At 33.9% G+C, this 20,619-nt stretch overlaps 1 protein-coding gene across 1 annotated transcript in view; it reads right to left on the bottom strand.

The window, feature by feature from the left end:
* LOC133338842 (cGMP-dependent protein kinase, isozyme 1) overlaps positions 1–20,190 on the bottom strand; it is a 28,220-nt gene extending 8,030 nt beyond the window's left edge. Inside the window, exons 1-3 of the mRNA XM_061546950.1 lie at positions 20,086–20,190; positions 2,520–2,579; positions 1,074–2,234 (exon numbers count right to left, since the gene is read on the bottom strand). Coding sequence (XP_061402934.1) covers positions 1,074–2,234; positions 2,520–2,579; positions 20,086–20,190 — 1,326 coding nt within the window. The remainder of the gene's footprint in view (positions 1–1,073; positions 2,235–2,519; positions 2,580–20,085) is intronic.
* Positions 20,191–20,619: the final 429 nt, after the last annotated feature.

Here is a 20,619-nt window from a genome sequence, read left to right as displayed (position 1 = left end):
TGTTAGGCTTATTAATGTGGCCTATAGAGCGACTTGAAAACACACACACAAATTTGAGGCATTTCATCCCCGATCACCTCCGAAAATCATAGAAGTCGTCCTTGGCCATAACCGGAACTTCGTGTAAAATTTCAAATCGATCAGCGCGAAATATATGTCCATGTCACCCCCTAAATATAAGGTTGGGGGGAAAATCCATTTTTATACCCTTCACCACATTGTGGTACAGGGTATTATGTCTTTGTGCATATATTTGTAACAGGCAAAAGGAAACGAGATAGACACATGGTTCCTTTTGAGAATAAGCATAGAATCACTTTTTAGTCGATTTATGAATGTTCGTCCGTCTGTCTGTCTATGTTAATTTGTAAACAATGTACAGGTCGCATTTTTGGTTCGAATTAGATGAAATTTGGCACAGCTCATTTATTTGACCCAATGACGAACCCTATTGAAATTGGGAAATATCGGTTCAGATTTAGATATAGCTCCCATTTAATTTTCGTCCGAATGGTTAACCAAAGCGCAAGTCTAGCATGATATGTGTTAATCTTTGTTGAAATCGGTTTAGAATTAGATATGGCTATAGTGTAGTCCGATTGTCTGTAAATGTTGCAGAAAACTCCGCAAGTTTGTATGGATAAGACCAAATTTCCAATACGTTTCTTTTGTTGGAATCGGTTTAGATTTCCTATGTATATTGTGTACTTGTACTTACCTTTCAGTAACTGCAGGAATTAATTCCATACAAAGTAGCTATTCTCTAACTTTAAAAATGTCACGATTTTAACCCCATAATCTAAAAAATTCTACAACTAACCACTCTTATAATATCCCTAAATCTGTGTAAATAATTGCCCTGAGATGTGCCTATGTGTATAATATGTGATCCTCTTCACATACCCCACATACATACATGCTGTTGGTCTCTTAGAAATATGATTTTTGGTTGTATAATGTGATGTGGTGAGTATTTTAGTTGTTATGTATGTGTGTGTGTGTGCTGAATTGTTTGTTTTTAGGTCGAGCAAACAGAAGAAGAAGACGAAACAGAAAATAAAGAGTTAACTCACTCTTGTCTTAGCATATCCGTTTTGATGCGTAGATGTCCTTGCTGTGGCTGTTGCTGCTGCTGATGATGAAGAATCTTGTGTTTTCACATCCGTTTCCGTTAAACTTGTAAATGTTGAATCCAATGTTGTTGTTGTCTCATTGCCGCCACTGGCTGACGACCGAGCCTGTGATTCAGGGAAATTTGAATTACGTTTGCTTTTCGATATCAACGACAGTGAGGGTGATGCGGCCGGCTGGCAAAGCGGCTGCGGTGGCAAGGGTGGCGGTGGTGGTATATGCACTTTCTCTTCTTCTTCACGATGGGACGATGTCAGCGAGCAGGTCGTGTCGGAACGTACAAATTTTCTTAGTTTATTGCTGGTTGTGCTGGGAAGTTTAGTGCGTAACTTCGATGTGGTTGTGGTTGAAGCTGAGCTTGTAAGTGAATTTGCCAAAGCCGAGGAGGATCTGCCATTTGATGTTGACGATAAAGATACCAACGATGTTTGTTTTCCGGCAACATCAACAACATTTGCAGACGGCTGTTGTTTATGGTTCAATGATGGAGCATTTTCGTTTACCACCACAACATCTGCATTATCTACATCGTCATCATCATCGTCAACACAGCCAACCTCATCCACTTCATTGCCATAGTCATAGTCCTCATCATCTTCCTTGCCGTTTCCTATGAAAAATTTAGCTGGTTGTCCTACACCAGCCATCCTGGTGCCCAGCTGCTGGCTATCATTATTCTTTGCCCCCTCATCGTCAGCATCTGCAATTTTCGGTTGTTGGGTGGGCAAAGCCGTTGGCCTTCTCTCTTTAACTGGTTTCAATTTAGATGCAACCTGAGGATGTTGCTGATGCAGATGATGTTTAGCCTGAATGTTGCCATTCACTTTATTTGTGGTGGCATTGCCATTTGTCGCTGTTCCAGCTCCAACTCCAACCCCTGTTCCAATTCCAGCTGCGGCTGTGGTTCCATTTCGTACTTTATTGGAGGTTATGAATTTTTTATTGCTCCTATTGACAATGGCATTTTGACTGGATGTTGTCCCATTACTTGCGGTTGTTGTGGCAACTTTTGGTGCAAAACTATTTTGATTATTTGCCACATTAGCTGGCTGTGTTGCAGGATGGTTAAGGATACTTTGCCTTTGACGAGGTGGTCTAAAACTCTTTTGTTTTAAGGACATGGAAACACACACACAAAGAGAGAAATGTTTTTGGTTGTTGTTGGTGGTTTTTGTTTTTTGTTGTGTGTGTTTGTGTGGGTTATGTTAAAGTGTGCATGTGTGTGGCAAGCCATTGGATTCAGAAGAGTGCAAAAGTTTGGTTAAGGTTTTTAGTTACATTTAAGGAAGAGAAAAAGAAAGGAATTGAAGTTATAGAGAAAATTTAAAACAAGAAATATTTTTTGGAATGTTGAAAACAGTGAGAATATGTGTTTTTTTCTTACTTACCTCTGTCGATTTGGGGGTAAAAAATGTTGATTCATCTCTTCGTATATAGCGGCCAATTTGCTGCAAGAAGAAACATAAAATTAAAACATAATTACAAAGGGATATTCAAACTTAAATAGAGAAAAATTATAGGATTACATTCAATTATTATATGATATTGATAAATTAATTGTTTTATAAATATAACTATTTTTAGTGGGGACAGTATGGCATTGGGGAAAGTATGGCATTGGGGAAAGTATGGCATTGGTAAGGCAGGGAAGACTATAGTTTCGGGCCATCATCACTTCCCTTGGTTTTTTGTTGAGAACTAATAAAGTAGTGGTCAATAGACAGTTTACAATTCGCATAAGAAGAATACGATATGTTTTTTAGGATTTTAATTAGGGATGTAACTTGTTGAATATCGGATAAATATTAAGCAGTTAGATTCGCTTAAAAATCGTATTTTAATTAATACACAAATAGTGGCGCCCAATGTTTATAACATGACAAAGTTCAACATTTACCAAATTTGATCCCGGTGGATTAATGCGAAAATCAATAAAATTAAGTGAGATAAAAGAGCAAGTACAAAAAAAAACTTAAATGAAAACAAGTAAAAACGTCATTAAGTTCGGTCGGGTCAATTTTTTAATCGTACCATCACGTGAGATGCTTTCAAAATTCCTCAAGTCGTTCTGGACATTTATATGGGAATAAAAATAGCGCTCCAAATTACAGACACTCTAGTTGTAGAAAATAAACGGCGCTTTTTATACACTTCATAACTATGTTGTCAGGGTGTTATTGCTTTGTGTGGCCCCAGAAGTTTGTAACGGCGCCTTTAGGTTCTAGGCCGTCTGTCCATTATATTTTGTAAATTTTGCATGTAGGACAGGTTGTGGCAAAAAAAGACCGCTAATCTTTAGGTAATGTTCGGTAAATGGTTAGGTGATGATGTCAAATGGACCCATACTTTTGTGTGAAAAATTACAACATTTGAATAATATGGCGTATATATTTACTCCTGAAGGACATAGACTCGCGATGTAGATGGTATATCCGGGATAGTGGTTGATCGTTATGAAATTTTATATTTAGTTCCGGTTCCGTCCTTGACCGAAACTTAAATGTTCGGTGATGATCAGAAGATATTTAGCATTTTTCTTGTCTCTTTTTTCTGGTCGCTCTAAGCCCACAATTATAAGTGAGAAATTACAACACAACACACGGGGAAAGGAATTTGGCCAACTAATTAAGAGGGCTTTTTCATAATCAGTAATATTTGGAAAACTTGACATGGTAAGAAAAATTAGCGGATGACCTCTAATTTCTCATATCGCGCTCGGAAAATGTGGGGATAAATATATTTTGATTATGTTTTATTGGAAGACTAGCATAGTGTCCGGCCTGACAATATTAATACAAATTGGTTAATTGATATACCACAAAAATTGTTTACTCAAACATTTATTTTTTTTAGCTATTTCCGTAATGAGAGTGATTTGTTTGGCCGCCGAGGGGTAAGGCAGGGAAGACTATAGTTTCAGATGTCGCCACTGATCCTCATCACCACCACGAAATTCAGTACCAGTTAATTCCAAAAACTTCTTTCTAACTCTCCGTCAGTAAACCATATTTCAAATTTATTGCATTTGGAGCGCTATATTTATTACATAAAAATCCGAGTTTTTAAATTTGTCTCCATAGCTCAATACTACACTTCAACAGTAATCTTAATTCGAAATATCAGTATTCAACCAACTCCAAATTGTTTCACATTTGGAACTTTTCATGCTCATAAGTAAACATTTCTAAAAGTTTAACAACAATCTTAATTCCACCAAAGTCCAAATTGTACCAAATTTGGTATTGTACCATTTAGCACTTTTTCCCCAACTACTTCAATTCTACACTGCAACAGTAATTTTAATTCCAAAATTCTAAAGTCCAGCTCCATCCGTTCACTCATAATCAAGAGGTACAAAATAAAGTACCATCTAGTACATATAAGTACTATGCTTCCATATCTTAATTCTATACTCCAACAGCAACCATTATTCCAAATTTTAGGTTTCCAGCTCTCTCCGTTCACCCAAATTCAAATTGTACCTAATATAGTGCCGTTTAGTACTTTTCGTACACATAAATACGAATTTCCAAAGATGTATGAACGTTTTCAGCTCTATCCGTTCAAGCAAAGTCCAAATTGTACTAAATTTTGTACCATTTAGTACTTTTCGTACCTATAAGTACGAATTTTCAAAACTACCTAAATCATACAATGCAATTCCCAATTTCAAGACTCCAGCTCTATCTGTGAACCGAAATCCAACATGCACCAACTTTAGTATCATTAAGTATTTTTCGTACACAAAAGTGTAATTTTTTAAATCAACCTCAATCCTGTACTCCAATAGTAGTGCTAATTCCGATTTTCAGGATTCTATCTCTATACACTTAACTAAATTGAAATAGTACCAAATTTAGTACCATTTTGTGCTTTTTATACAATAAGTACGAATTTCTTACAACATTTCCTTACATCAACACAACTTTCCAACCTTTATTCCATATAAAATTTCAAGATTCTATCTATATATGTTCAGTATATATACACTTAGAACTAAATTTATTAAAGTTTAGTACTTTTAGTACACTTATAGGTCAAAACCTTTTGTACAGCTTTCTTACTTTCCATCAGCGACCCACATTCCAAATTTAAGAATTCTAGCTCTTCGCGTTCGCCTAACACAAAGGGTACCATATTTGGTACATTTTAGTACCCTACTACTCCGAAACATGGCAATGTTAATATGGGGATTTTTTACTCAATGATAATCAACAATATTAAATTGCTCTAAAATTTCAAAGATGTGTCTCAAATATTGCCATCTCTATCGTGATTTCAACAGATAGACGGACTCGCATAAATCGACATAAAATGTTATTCTGATCTAGAATTTATATACTTAAGGTGTCTCCGTAGCATATTTCGATGTGCTCCAAACCGACACCACATTGAGTATATGCAAGAGATGCTATTAACATTATTATTGTAACAGACGTAGTAATTTTGACGGACCTTTGAAGGACCATGAAAGCGCTCAAAATTAAATATGTGATCTGTATCTATATGATAAACAAATGTTATTTTGGAATCTTTGAAAAATTTCGTTTCAATCTTATATGAATCGGACATTCCATTTATATGAATCGGACAAATTTATCAACATCTGGACCAACTTAAAGCAAGTCATGACACGTGCCTAGTCTACACCTCACTTTTCACTGTGCCCCAATTCCGTTAATACTCTACAGAGAATCATAAAGTAAATGTTTATCCGATTCTCCGAATACAATGTGTGATAATATGAATTCCTCATACTTCGAAATTACATATGTGTTTAATACGCAATATTTTTTTTACTTTATCCGTTGGGACTTTTTACCTCCTATTTGTTTCTTTTCTTACAAAATTTGTCACAGAAAAACTGCGTATTTACAATTAAAACAGATGCAAGTAATTATTATTTGCATAACATTGAGTGTGTGCGACACCTGTTCTCGGATGGTGTAAATACCCCCGCCACCTTTATCCCAGAACAATTGACTATACAAACAAAACAAAAAACAGTGAAAAACAGCGGCAGAACCAACATCACCCATATAAGGTAAATAGTAACAGAGAACACACAAACACATTAAATATTATATGTAATTACAACAACAATATGAAGCGAACGAGGAAGAACATTTTACAACAAAAGTAAATGCACTCACAATAGGTGTAGGCTCCCCTTTTTGTTAAGATAACATTATGGCAAGGGCCAGTTGAAAAAAAATATTTATTTTATAAGAGTTGTAATTGTGCGTGTTAAAATAAAGTGAGAAAGATATGGAAATTCCAGAAAATATATGTGTAATGTAGTGACGACATACCAGTGGGTTTTGCTAAGAGGTGAATCTTATTTTGTTGACACATGTGTATAAATAAAACCGAGTTCTTGATATTTTCAGTTTTCATTTCATCGAGTTCATATTCTTTTGCTGATTTAATATTTGCATGTTGCGGTCAGAGAGCCGCACATTGGGACATTCTTTATACCCTACACCAGCAACTCGAACTTTTCGTCGGAGCTATATTTTGGCATGCCGGGTTTTTAGAGGTAGATACACATTTGTTCAATATGTTTTTCAATAAGGGTACGTGCTCTTATATGGTCCACATATAAAGGTCCAGCCAATTTTAATTATTTGACTTTTCTATGTATATATTTTTCCAAACCAAACACCATTTGTAATGTTGCATATTACGCGGATGATACCGCGTTAATATCGAGTAGCAAATTAACAAGCGCTCTTCTAAAGAAAATGGAACGAAGTCTAAATGCATGTTACAAATATTTGTATCAGTGGAAAATAAAAATAAATGAAGATAAGACACAAGCAATTATTTTCCCCTTCAATAAATCTCCGAAACGAAGCCCACACCGACAACTTCTGTTTAATGGCTCATTAATTCAAGTACAAAAAGATGTAAATTATCTCGGAGTAACTTTAGATCATAAATTATTATTTAATAAACACATATCTAATGTATGCGATAAAGCAATTAAAGTATTTCGGTCTCTTTGGCCTTTTCTAAACAGACGATCCTCGCTTAACTTTAAAAATAAAAATTTAATATTCAAATGTGTAATAAGGCCTATATTATCATATGCATCTCCAGTTTGGCACAATGCTGCCAGATGTCATATAAAAAAGATGCAAGTTGTACAAAATAAATGTTTAAAAATGATAAATAACAAGCACTGGCGGCATCCCACGAATGCGTTGCACAGCGAAACGGGCTATGAATTCTTTTCAGATTTCATAAATAGACAAAATTCAAACTTCTTCCACAAAGTCAGAGTATCTTACTATGATATATTAAGAGAATGTATAGAATTTATATAAGTAATTATTTTATTAACTAGAAATTACCTACAGGAAAACGATGTTTATATTAGATTATCATGAATAATTTACATATATACATATATATTTTCCAAATTGTATGAATTTTAATACTTATGCAATTATATAAGGGTTTTTATCCCAAAATTTCCCTTAAAAAATATTCTTAAAGAAAACGCAAAAACGTCGTATATATTATAAAATAGAATTAATTGCTGTAATACATATATGTTGTAAATCTCAAAATAAGTATACATTAATATTGTTAATTGTCAAATTGTTACGGATGAATAAAATGAAATGAATGAAAAAAAAAAAAATATTTTCCAAAATAAGTGAATTAATATTGACATTCCAAAAAATTTATCGGTACCCCAAAAATGCGGATATTGACTTTGAACAAGTTTTTCGATCGAATTGACTTTAATTTGGTATTTTGGGTTTAAATTAGGTGCTAAATATTTGTGGTAAAAACGATCAATAGTGGTCGACTTTTTTTGGGTACCCTCATATAACAGTACCCTTAAATTTTCGGTGTTTCCGATCTGTGGTAAGAAATTCGGTAAGAAATCTCAATATCAAACATTATTAATATTCGGCATCTTTTATAACCCCTTTCTTAAACCGTTTACCACACTGTTGTACACGGTATTACGTCTTTGTGCATATGTTTGTAACAAGCAAAAGGAAACGAGATAGACACATGGTTCCTTTTGAGAATATGCATAGAATCACTTTCTGAGTCGAATTTTGCATGTCCATGTTACCCCAAAGTGTCCATGTATATTTTGAATTGCACAAAACTTGACACAGCGTACTGAATTGAGGCTAGAATGATGTGTGCTAAGTTTCGTGAAAATCGGTGCAGATTTAAATATAGCTCCCATATATATTTTCTTTCGATTTTATGTTAATGGAGTGCCAAATCCCCTACATTTCATTCGATTTCTACGAAATTGTGCACATCGTATGGCATTTGTTAAGATTCATGGAATGGCATTTGTTAAGATTCATTGAAATCGGTTCGGATTTATATATAGCTCCTACTTATATGTTCGTCCGTTTTTATGTATCTTATTCAAATTGAATCAGATTTACATAATGCTTTTGTACATAATATTGTTCAATTTCATACAAATGGTACACCAATTTTAATTTTGTCAGATTTCCGGTCAGAGTTCCCCTGAATATATACGGTAAAAATTATTAGGGGAATACGTATGTTGAACTTTGGATTATTGCTTGTATTTACCCAAAGTGGTGAATGGTATCATATAGTCGGCCCGCCCGATTTTTGAATAACCTTACTGATTATAATTGAGCCGACCAAATGATGCTCCACATAACTACCACTGAGCTCTTCTTACCATATCAATTTCTTTTGGATGTTCTGCCAACTTCTACGGTCTCCTTTTTGAAACCCTCGTATTTAAATGAAACAGTTGTTGTAAATCCTCAATTCCGGTACCTGACCTACCACAATAATCTTGCATTGCATCTTTTGTATTGTAAGGATTTCCAGAGATTTTCCCGATTTGTTTTTATTGTTTAATATTCGTATAATGTAAAGTTGTTACCAATAAATCCTTATCCCACGCATTCAACAATAATACCCGCACAATCCTTATGAGAATATAAAATTATTTATGTGGTGGTTCCACATCTAAAAATTTAATGGAAGTTAAACCAATAAACATCAGTGTTTGACAAGACACTGAATGATTTCTTCTTTTTTCTTAATAATAGTACCTGATGTCTCTTGAAAAAAAAAAAAAAAAAAAAAAAAAAAAACAATTTTCACAATACATACATATGTATTAATATATGTAAACATTTAAAGAGGGTTTAAAAAAGACTAACATGGCTGTAACAGAAAAACATCGATCAAAGAATCCCGGCACGTATTTGTTGTTCCTTAGAAAATTGCCTGGAGGTTTATGTCTTATTCTATTGATAGATGGCTGGTATGTATGTATACGGAAGACAGTATCAAGGAAGATGCGTAAAATCGCACTGGCGTATTTTTCTTTATACGCCATCCTTTCAAATTAGGTAACTTAATCAATGTCAATACCACATTTATTGGTTACGAACGAAGAGGGTGTAGTATGGAAAGGAGAGGAATTAAGCCATAGACGTGGATTTTTAAAATAATTTTTTCAACCACCTACAGACTTTTAGGCTTGGATTTTTAAAAAGATTTTTTTAACCATCTACAGACCTTTATGCTTGGATTTTTTTAAAAGAATTTTTTCAACCATCTACAGACCCTTAGGCTTGGATTTAAAAAAAAATCAATAATCTACAGATTCTTAAGCTTGGTTTTTTTAAACCATCTACAGAGCCTTAGGCGTGGATTTAAAAAAAAAAAATTTCAACAATCTACAGACCCTTAGGCTTGGATTTTTTAAAATAATTTTTTCAACCATCTACGGACCCTTAGGCTTGGATTTTTTAAATAATTTTTTAACCCTCTATTCTGTTTTCATCTAATTGCATATTTTCTTCAAACCTATTATTTTAAAGTAACTTATTTTTCCCGCTCCTCCATTGTGTTTATTAGCAATTTTCCGCATCAATTTCTTTTCAAATTGCGTTCGACGTCGTATCTGATAAAATACAAAATTAATGTGATCGAATGATTTCAGTCAGGCGCACGCCTTTTTCTACGTGCGGGTTTTTTTCTGTAGAGCCTAAACACTTCAAGGAAAAGGAAATGAAGTCTGTTATTTTTCCTTTCTTTAGGCAATGCCTAATGCTTCCTCTTTACGTTTGTGTAAAATACCTCAGGGAGTTGGCGGAATCCTGATGGTGTAAATGTGAAAAAAGAAATGAATACAAATGCCAAAACGAAAAGCCATTCAAAGGCAATTGTATTAATCAAGCCTCCAGGGAGGAAAATTCGAAATTTGAAAAAACCGACTATTGACAATATTTAAGATTGTGGTTTTGTTAGTGACAATATTGTGTCACCTTTGAGCTGTTTTCAATGAAAAATGAAACGTGATCATATTGGGTGGCAAAACACGCCAACATATACACGTACATCTGTTTTTCTTATTGTATTTTGCAAAAGATAAAGGTAAGAATAATTTATTGAAGGCTATATATCAGTGTCTGTTGGGGGACTTTTCAATAAAAAAACGAAGTGGCAATACAACATAAATGTCAGTGATAAAAAAGGCGAACTATAAAGAATTTATCTTTCTTTCCTACATTTTTTGATCGAGGGTGTTTTGCTTTAGATTTAGTGTTTTGCCTTATTTTTTAAATAATTGATGTGTACATCATCATAAGTGTACAATAATCGATAAGTGTCATGTGGTAATTGCAGGGGGTTTCAATTTTATGGAGGAAGTTGGGTTTCATAATAGTTTAATGAAAATACTACCAATGTTGAATTTTTTTTTTAAATATCCACGCATAGGAGTCTATGGATGCCTGAAAATTTTATTTTAAAAATATCCACGCCTGAAAATTTTCTTTTAAAAAAATCCACGCATAGGAGTCTATGGATGCCTGAAAATTTTCTTTTAAAAATATCCATGCTTGAAAATTTTCTTTTAAAAATATCCACGCTTGAAAATTTTCTTTTTAAAAAATCCTCGCTTAGGAGTCTGTGGATGCCTGAAAATTTTCTTTTAAAAAAACCACGCTAAGGAGTCTATGGATGCCTGAAAATTTTCATTTAAAAAATCCACGCTTATGAGTCTATGGATGCCTGAAATTTTTCTTTCAAAAACTCCACGCTTAGGAGTCTATTAAAGACTGAAAATTTTTCTTTTAAAAAATCCTCGCTTAGGAGTCTATGGATGCCTGAAATTTTTCTTTTAAAAATTCACGCTTAGCAGTCTATGGATGCCTGAAAAATTTCTTTTAAAAAATCCACGCTTAGGAGTCTATGGATCCCAGAAAATTTTCTTTTAAAAATTCACGCTTAGCAGTCTATGGATGCCTGAAATTTTTCTTTTAAAAAATCCACGCTTAGGAGTCTATGGATCCCTGAAAATTTTCTTTTAAAAAATCCACGCTTAGGAGTATATGGATGTATGAAAAATTTATTTTAAAAAATCCACGCTTAGCAGTATATGGATGTATGAAAAAATTATTTTAAAAAATCCACGCTTAGAAGTCTATAGATGCCTGACAAAAATTCTTTTAAAAAATCCACGCTTAGAAGTCTATGGATGCCTGACAAAAATTCTTTTAAAAATCCACGCTTAGGAGTTTATGTATGGCTGAAATTCTGATGAAAATCTTTAAAAAATCCATGATTATGGGTCAATAGAAAGTTGAAAATGTCTTTAAAAAATCCATGCTTATGGGTCAATAGAAGGTTGATAAATTTCTTTTAAAAAATGCACGCATAAGGGTATATAGATGGTTGAAAAATTCTTTAAAGAAAATCCACGCCTAAGGGTCTATAGATGGATGAACAAATTCTTTAAAGAAAATCCACGCCTATAGGTCTACAGATGGTTGAAAAAAATTATTAAAAAATCCACACCTAAGGGTCTATAGATGGTTAAAAAAATTCTTTAAAGAAAATTCACGCCTAAGGGTCTATAGGTGGTTGAAAAAATTCTTTAAAGTCGACGAATAGGTGATTGTGTCGATGTGTTTTTCGTGGATCTTTTCCAGGATTTGGCACAAAGTGAAAATCTGGTCTATGGTGGATTTGCAAGGTTTGTAGCAGCATTAGTATGGTCGAATTATGTCATTGACTTCAGTCGTTCTCGCAGCACGCGGGATAGCACTTTATATGCGATGGCAAGGAGACTTATTCCTCTATAGTTGGACCATATCGTTTTTGGGCATGTATTCCTCTAGGCAATTTTTACCTTGAACAGTTCGGCTGGTAACCCATCGGCACCTGCTGCTGTATTGTTCTTTAGCCGATTAAATGCTATTCTAACCTCATCCTGGCTAGGTGGGATACAATCTATATCAGCATCTCTAATTGATTCAGGGTGAATCTTCTTCACTATTTGATACTTGAAACTTTTCAAAAATCTCCTTCCAGAGCTTTATAGTAGCAAGTGAGTAAGTTGGGCGGAGTAGGCTTCTGCTACCTGTTGTGTTTGCAGCTTTTCGAAGTAGTTTCCTTGTTGTGCTAGTTCGCACCTTTACTACTACATAAGGACGAATGCGAAACTTGGCTGCTACAAAGTAATGGTCCGAATCGACATTTGCTCCTCGGATCGTGTCCTCGAATATCTAAAACATTGGATGAATGCCTTCCGTCGATCACAGCACGATCAATTTGATTTCTCGTTTTTTGATCGGGAGATAGATAGTGTATAACGAGATTCTTGAGTCTGGTGCTGCTAACATGATCAAAGTTGCAATGAAAAAGAAAGTCAGAGAGATACTGCGTTCCCATCATTATGCGACGCGTTACGGCGTTTGTTAAGCGGTTCATCAGACATAATTGGCAATGTGGCTTACTTTTTTGTTGCTGCGAAGTCAATCAGCCTCCCTTTTCGGATGTTTCTTCATGGAGGCTGAGTTTCCGTCGCTGGGGACCAACATGATTTCATTTCCGATTTTTGCTAAGAAAATTCCCAGCACAATTTCAATGTCATGGCCAGGGCAGCGGTCATATGCTGTTTGTAGGCGCTCGTAAAATATAACTTTGGTCTGCCCATCTTTGTCTTCCTTTGGAGCATGAGCGTAAGTAAGACTGATGTAGAAGAACTTCGCTTTTATAGGGATTACAGCAATTCGCTCATCTACCGGAGTGAATCTGGAGACGATGTCTTTTATTCTCCAAATTCATGTTTCGTTTCATGACGGCTATAATACATTGGTTGCATAGTTGAAAAATATATTTGCAAATATTCGCGATTCTGACAAAAATTCTATGCCTTGCTCTAGGAAGTGATGCAAATGTGGTATACCCATTTGTTTTTAGATTGCCAAATTTTTATTTTTTATCCGATTAAATTGAAATTTTGCACATAACATGCTACATGTGTTGTCTTTCCATGTATCAATTTGAAAATAAAAATATTCTAACAATTTAAGAGATATTTGAGAAAATATTTGAAATTCCATTAAAAGTGATTTTAAAAAAAGTGAAGGTAATGTGGTATACCACATGATGTTAATGTGGTATAGTATAATTTTCACTTACAATTGATATCTTATATAATTTATTGTTTTTACTGAATGCGAATTAGCTCGAGATTTATGTCTATAAAGATTTTGAACGGATAGGTTGAGTGGAACTTTAATTTTTAATATGTAATAATGTCTATATATGGTTGTATTTAATTTTTGTATGGAGAAGTCGTTAAAACTCATAGTCTTTGTTTTTCATTCTTGTGGTTCGTGGTAGACTCTCGTAGAGTACAAATGTTTCAAATAGTAATGAGATTTTGTCTAGTGCTGGCTTTTTTCATGCAGACTCAAGGTATTACCTGCACTTGTGTTTACTGAAGAAATGTTTTGTTTTTTTTCCTAAATTTGTGATTATGTGGTGCAATCGCGCATATTATTTGATTTTTAGTTCATACTAATTATTTTAATGCTTTGGTACTAACGATTAAATTACATCCGTAAAACAAAACAAATATTTTTAAACTTGAACTGAAAACAAGTAATTTTCATGAAAAAATTTAATTGTTGCTACTGATTCTCAACGTGATTTAAATAAATTAAGCAGATCATTGCTATCTTATTTCTTTGAGAACAGCAAACTATAGAACATGTTTCAGTTATTCTAAAATTTTCAGTTTACAAAAAAAGTGACTATACCACATTACCAACCTATACCACATTTGCATCACCTCCTCTATTTTTTTTATATTACTATCCTTTGTATTCTTTTTAATTCAAACATTTCGTATTTGTTTGTGTATGTTTCGAAAACTTTCCGATCAATAATTCAGTTATATTGGTAAAATATATAATTAAATTTGAATAATATTGCCAATAATTGTAAATAAATTATTTGAAAATACAAAAGACCCAAAACAAATTGTGGCCAATGGAAATGAAAGGCCTATAATAATGGACACGATAAAACAACAATCAGACAATTAATAAAAAATACAGATTTTTTTGTTTTGATATAAAAACAATAATTTAATAATAATCACTATTAAAACAGTCATAATAATGGGTGGATTATTTATGAGCGGGGCAAGTGTGGCGGCCATCAAGTGGAGTAGTGCGACTGCGACGAGGACATAAACTTGACTCGAGTAGAGTTGGCCAGTGGTACAAGCACTTGTGTTTTAATTTGTTTCCTCTTATTTATTGTGTTTTATATATAAATATGTGCGCTGCTTGTTTATTAATTTATCAATAAATAAAATATTTTTTTTATTTGATAAAATACTACAAAAAAGTAAACTGATAAATAGTGGGGAGAGAGAAAAAAATAAAACTTAAAAAAATAGCGCCATTGTGCTGAACCTTTGAAGTGGGATACAATTGAAGGGTAGTAGTTGACTTTTTTCTTCTGTCGAATTTTATCGGAATTTCCAGCGATAATTATTCATGAAATTATTAATATTATTAATTGTTTTGTGGCCAGCAGCAATCAAATGAAACTGATAACAGACCACGAGTCCCAAAACCCAAACAAAAACCGCAATGTATAGTTGAAAATGTGAATGTTTATGCCTATTTTACAGTAAAAAGTAATTTGAGATTTGTTGTGTATACGAGCATAGAGTTATTTTAAATGAAGTGATAATATGTATGAACTTAAAATGTTAAGTTTTGAAATTAAAATTAATCATCTTAAAAATTTCCGTCAGGTCATGACGCTTATTATACGAAAAAGTATGCTAAATATTCAAAATAACAACACCCATAATCTGATTTATTTTTTTGCAATTCCCTAGACTGCAGTTTAAAAGTTAGTCTTCAATTGATAGGAAACAAATAACATTTATTTTTGCAATTGACTTTCGATTTGGAATCATATATAGCGATTTTCCTATCATAATTGTGATTTGAGTATATGCGACCTATATAACAAACTGATTAAAATAATTTATTTAGTTAATAATAAACAATTTTAAATGCGATTACTATCATCTATTGACAACAATATGCATTAAATAAATTTAAATTCTATTTGATAATTTTGATGATTATACAGTTTTTGTGTAGTCCAATTTATGTTAATAGGTAATAGTCGGGAATCGGAAAAATATATTAAACAAATGTTTGAAATTTTGAAATAAAAATACATATTGTTATTGCATCCATATTATGCATTTTAGAGGTTTTTGGCACGTTTTTCAATCGAATTGACTGACTGTAATTTGGTGTTTTACGTTCTAATTTTATGAATATTGTTCTATACAGAAAAAAATCAATGAATATTTTTCATATTGTACATGTACCTCGATTCGAAACAAGTAAAAATTCTTATAATCATGAGTATGCCACGAACAAAGAACAAGAAAATGTAAACATTTCATTAATATCAAACCAATGTTCCCACTTCTGCTCTACTTTACCACTATTTGCGCTCATGTTTCCTCTCTTAATTTTGACAAAAACAAATGTATTGCTCCCAAGAAAAAACACACACACCACACCATTCATTGTTCGGTTGTGTTTTGTTTTGGTATTGTGTCTGTCTCTCTCCTCACTTAAGTGGACCACACACGTCAAACATGTGCGTTCGATCGGTGTGAAGCTCCTAGCCACACACGTCAAACGGATCCACAAAACTTCATTTCGTATTTATTTTTGAAGCGTGAAGATGGACAGCGATTGTGATGACGGAGAAAGATCAAATATTTTTATTTAATATAAATTTATTAAATACTTATATATTATTACGGGAAAAGTATTTTTAAAAAAACATCAAAAGAATTCTTCCAAAATATTTTTTGCATATTTTTGACATTGTCCGCTGATCCGCACTCCACGAAATTTCACAAAAAATGAGAAAATATCCACACACCAGGCCACAGACGTCAAACATGTGCGCGTCGCACAACGAAAAATTAAAAATTTTTAATTTCTTTCCATCGGTGTGCGCACCGCCAAATATATGTACAGCTATATCTAAATCTGAACCGTTTTTCTCGAAACTTGGCAGACATCATTCTGGGCTCAATTCAGTACGTTATGCCAAAGATATATAGGGAGTTTGGTGCACCATTTACATGAAATCGGACGAAACTATATATGGGAGCTATATCTAAATCTGGACCGATTTTCACGAAACTTGCCAGACATCATTCTAGACTTAATTCAGTACGCTGTGCCAAATTTCAAGCAAATCGAAAGATATAGAGGGACTTTGGAGCACCATTTACCTTAAATCGGACGAAAATATATATGGAAGCTATATCTAAATCTGAACCGATTTTCTCGAAACTTGGCACACATCATTCTGGACCTAATACAGTACTCTATGCCAAATTTCATGCAAATCGAAAGATATATAGGGACTTTGGTGCCCCATTTACCTTAAATCGGACGAAACTATATATGGGAGCTATATCTAAATCTGAACCGATTTTCTCGAAACTTCACACACACGTCATTCTGGACCTAATTTAGTACTCTGTGCCAAATTTCATGCAAATCGAAAGATATAGAGGGACTTTGGTGCCCCATTTACCTTAAATCGGACGAAACTATATATGGGAGCTATATCTAAATCTGAATTGATTTTCTCGGAACTTGGCACACATCATTCTGGACTTAATTTAGTACTCTGTGCCAAATTTCATGCGAATCGAAAGATATAGAGGGACTTTGGTGCCCCATTTACCTTAAATCGGACGAAACTATATATGGGAGCTATATCTAAATCTGAACCGTTTTTTCCCAATTTCCATAGGGTTCGTCCTTTGGCCAAGTAAGTGACTTGTGCCAAATTTTATCCAAATCGTATTATAAATGCGACCTGTACTTTGTTTACAATTTAACATCTACAGACGGACAGACGGACGGACATGGATAAATCGACTCAGAAAGTGATTCTATGCATATTCTCAAAAGAAACCATGAGTCTTTCTCGTTTCCTTTCGCTTGTTACAAACATATGCACAAAGACATAATACCCTGTACCACAGTGTGGTGAAGGGTATAAAAATGTAAACATTTCATTAATATCAAACCAATGTTCTAATTTTTTTCTCTTTAAATTTTGACAAAAACAAATGTATTGCTCCCAAGAAAAAAAAAACACACACACACCACACCATTCAATATTTAAGCCATGTCTGAGTTCGGCATTCCTGCAAAATTAATACGACTATGCAGGATAACTTGCACAAAGTCAGCAGCTAAAGTCGGAAAGGATCTCTCGGAGCCCTTCAATACCGAACGAGAATTCAGACAAGGTGACAATATGTCCTGTGATCTTTTTAACATCATGCTGGAAAAGGTCATACGAGAGACAAATTTGAACAGAAATGACACTCCAAACAGCATATGTTACTCACCTACGCTGATGACATCGACATAATGGCTCAAACATTATGATCGGTAACAGCCACCTTTAAACCAATTGCGAAGGAGCCTGCCAAAGTCGGACCAGAAATAAATGGCGAGAAAACCGCCGAAGACGTCCACTAGACTCGAACAAACTGTGAAGCATGAAAACTACATCTCGATCTCAACGATTTTATATACATCGATAATAAAATTAATGACATCAGGATTGAAATTCAGAGATTGACCAACAGATGCTACTATAGACTGAGTAAGAAAGAACAAGGCCACCTCACGCCAGACCAAACTCACACTCTACAAGACAATGATACTACCCGTGCTAGTGTATGATCTGAATCTACATGGGTACTTTCGAAAGCAGATGAGTCAGCTCTTGGAGTTTTTGAGAGAAAAATTCTCCGCAAGATCTATGGGTCGATCTGCCTCTACGGTGAATATCGCCGTCGATTGAACCACGAGTTGTACCATCTATAATTGGACGTCGACATAGTCAGACGTATAAAAAAGTTATATATTTTTATACCCTTCAACACACTGTGGTACAGGGTATAATGTATTTGTGCATATGTTTGTAACAGGCAAAAGGAAACGAGATACACACATGCTTCCTTTTGAGAATATGCATAGAATTACTTTCCGTCCATCTATGTATTTTTGTGAACAAAGTACAGGTCGCATTTATGATCCGATTTGGATAAAATTTAGCATAGGTCACTTATTTGGCCCAAGGACGAACCCTATTGAAATTGGGAAAAATCGGTTCAGATTTAGATATAGCCCCCATATATATTTTTGTCCGAATGTAAATGGTGCACCAAAGACCCTATATATATTTCGATTTGCACGAAATTTGGCACAGAGTACTGAATTAGGTGTTGAATGATATGTGTTCTTTTTCATGAAAATCGGTTCAGATTTAGATATAGCTCCCATATATATTTTCGTTCGATTAAATGTAAATGGTCCACCAAAGTCCCTATATATCCTTCGATTTGCACGAAATTTGGCACATCGTCATGAATAAGGTATAAAATGATGTGTAAAGTTTTCTGAAAATCGGTTCAGATTTAGATATAGCTCCCATATATATTTTCGTCCGATTGAATGTAAATGGTCCATCAAAGTCCCTATATATCATTCGATTTGCACGTAATTTGGCACAGCATAAGGAATTTGGCCTAGAATGATGTGTGTTGAGTTTCTTGAAAATCGGTTCAGATTTTTATATAGCTCACATATATATTTTCGTCATTTTAAATGTAAATGGTGCACCAAAGTCTCTATATATCTTTCGATTTGCACGAAATGTGGCACAACGTAATGAATTAGGTCTAGAATGATGTGTGTTAAGTTTCTTGAAAATCGGTTCAGATTAAGATATAGCTTCTATATCTGACCAAATGAAAAATTTAGTATCGGTTGCAGAATGACATGGTTATGGATCCAATTTCAATTTACTAGTCCTTTAAAAATGCGAAATGAATATACCCAAAGTGGTGAATGGTATCATATAGTCGGCCCCGTCCGACTTTACTACTTTCCTTACTGGTTCAAACTTAAATCAAGCCAGAGGGTGGAACTCATTGGTCCACGCCTACTGGGACCACTTGAAATGTTAGATTTTGTAGTTCGTAATACTTTTACCGAACTTAGATCTTCCCACAAATGATCAACATTTTAAATACTTGTAATTTCAATTGTAATTTTTACGTAACCTAAATGGAGTCTATAGGGCAATTCTTCCGGTACCTATCCACAAATGGCTTTGATAAAAAACATACCTTAATACGACTATTTATGACAAATATAGATGTAGGTAATAATCGACTATAACTTTGTTCAAATGCATTAAAAAAATCGACGAAAAAGAACCGGGTTTTGAAATTTAAATTTTTGAACCGGATATTTGGATAATAAAACCGATAATAGCCCGGTTCAAAAAATTTTTTATGTTTTTTTTTTCTAGCATTCTAATGTTATGCATATAAAGCATTGACACAGGTTCTTTTTTCCTCGATTTTTTTAAATGTATTTGAACAAAGTTATCTAGATATAGATAGATATTAGATATGGGGTGGGAAATTTCACTGTCAATATACCTTTGGAGTAGGATAGAAACATTTCGGACCAGCCGAACTTAATGCATATTTCACTGCGTAAAATTTATTAAATCTCTGTCTCTACTTACCACTGTACTTTCTCTGGTATTCAAAATCGTATCCTTGTTTTCATCTTTATCTGGGGTGAAACTTTGTTTCTGACGTGATGGAAAGAAACGTGTAAAACAAGCCATGTTTGTTGTTGTTGTTGCTGTTTTCGATATCCTTTTGCTCCGCTGTTGTTGTAACTATTGTTGGTGATGTGGATCGGTCACATGTATTATCCTCAATTTTATTATTATGATTTTATTTGGTTTTGCTTTAATAACTTAATTTATTGGATTTGTGTCGAAGATTATCTCTTTGATTTGGCCATAAATTTTATTTTTTCTGATTTCGTTGCTGGTGTTGGTGTTGTTGTTATTTCGTGTTTTCTCATTCATCACTAATCGTGTTTATCATTTGGCTTTGTTTGTGTTTTTTGGAATTAGACGCCATTGTTGTTGTTGGTGTATTTTTTATTTTATGGGTTATATTCACAATGTTTGGAGTACATATCAGGAACACAATGTTAGTGGAACTGGAGAGGGAAAAAAATTGGTAAATTGAGTTACACGCTCAGA

This window comes from Musca vetustissima, unplaced genomic scaffold (genome assembly GCF_032173495.1).
Source record: "Musca vetustissima isolate MV318-11 ecotype Yass unplaced genomic scaffold, APGP_CSIRO_Mvet_v1 utg5083, whole genome shotgun sequence".
NCBI lineage: Eukaryota > Metazoa > Arthropoda > Insecta > Diptera > Muscidae > Musca > Musca vetustissima.
This window is presented reverse-complemented; position numbering and strand designations above follow the sequence as displayed.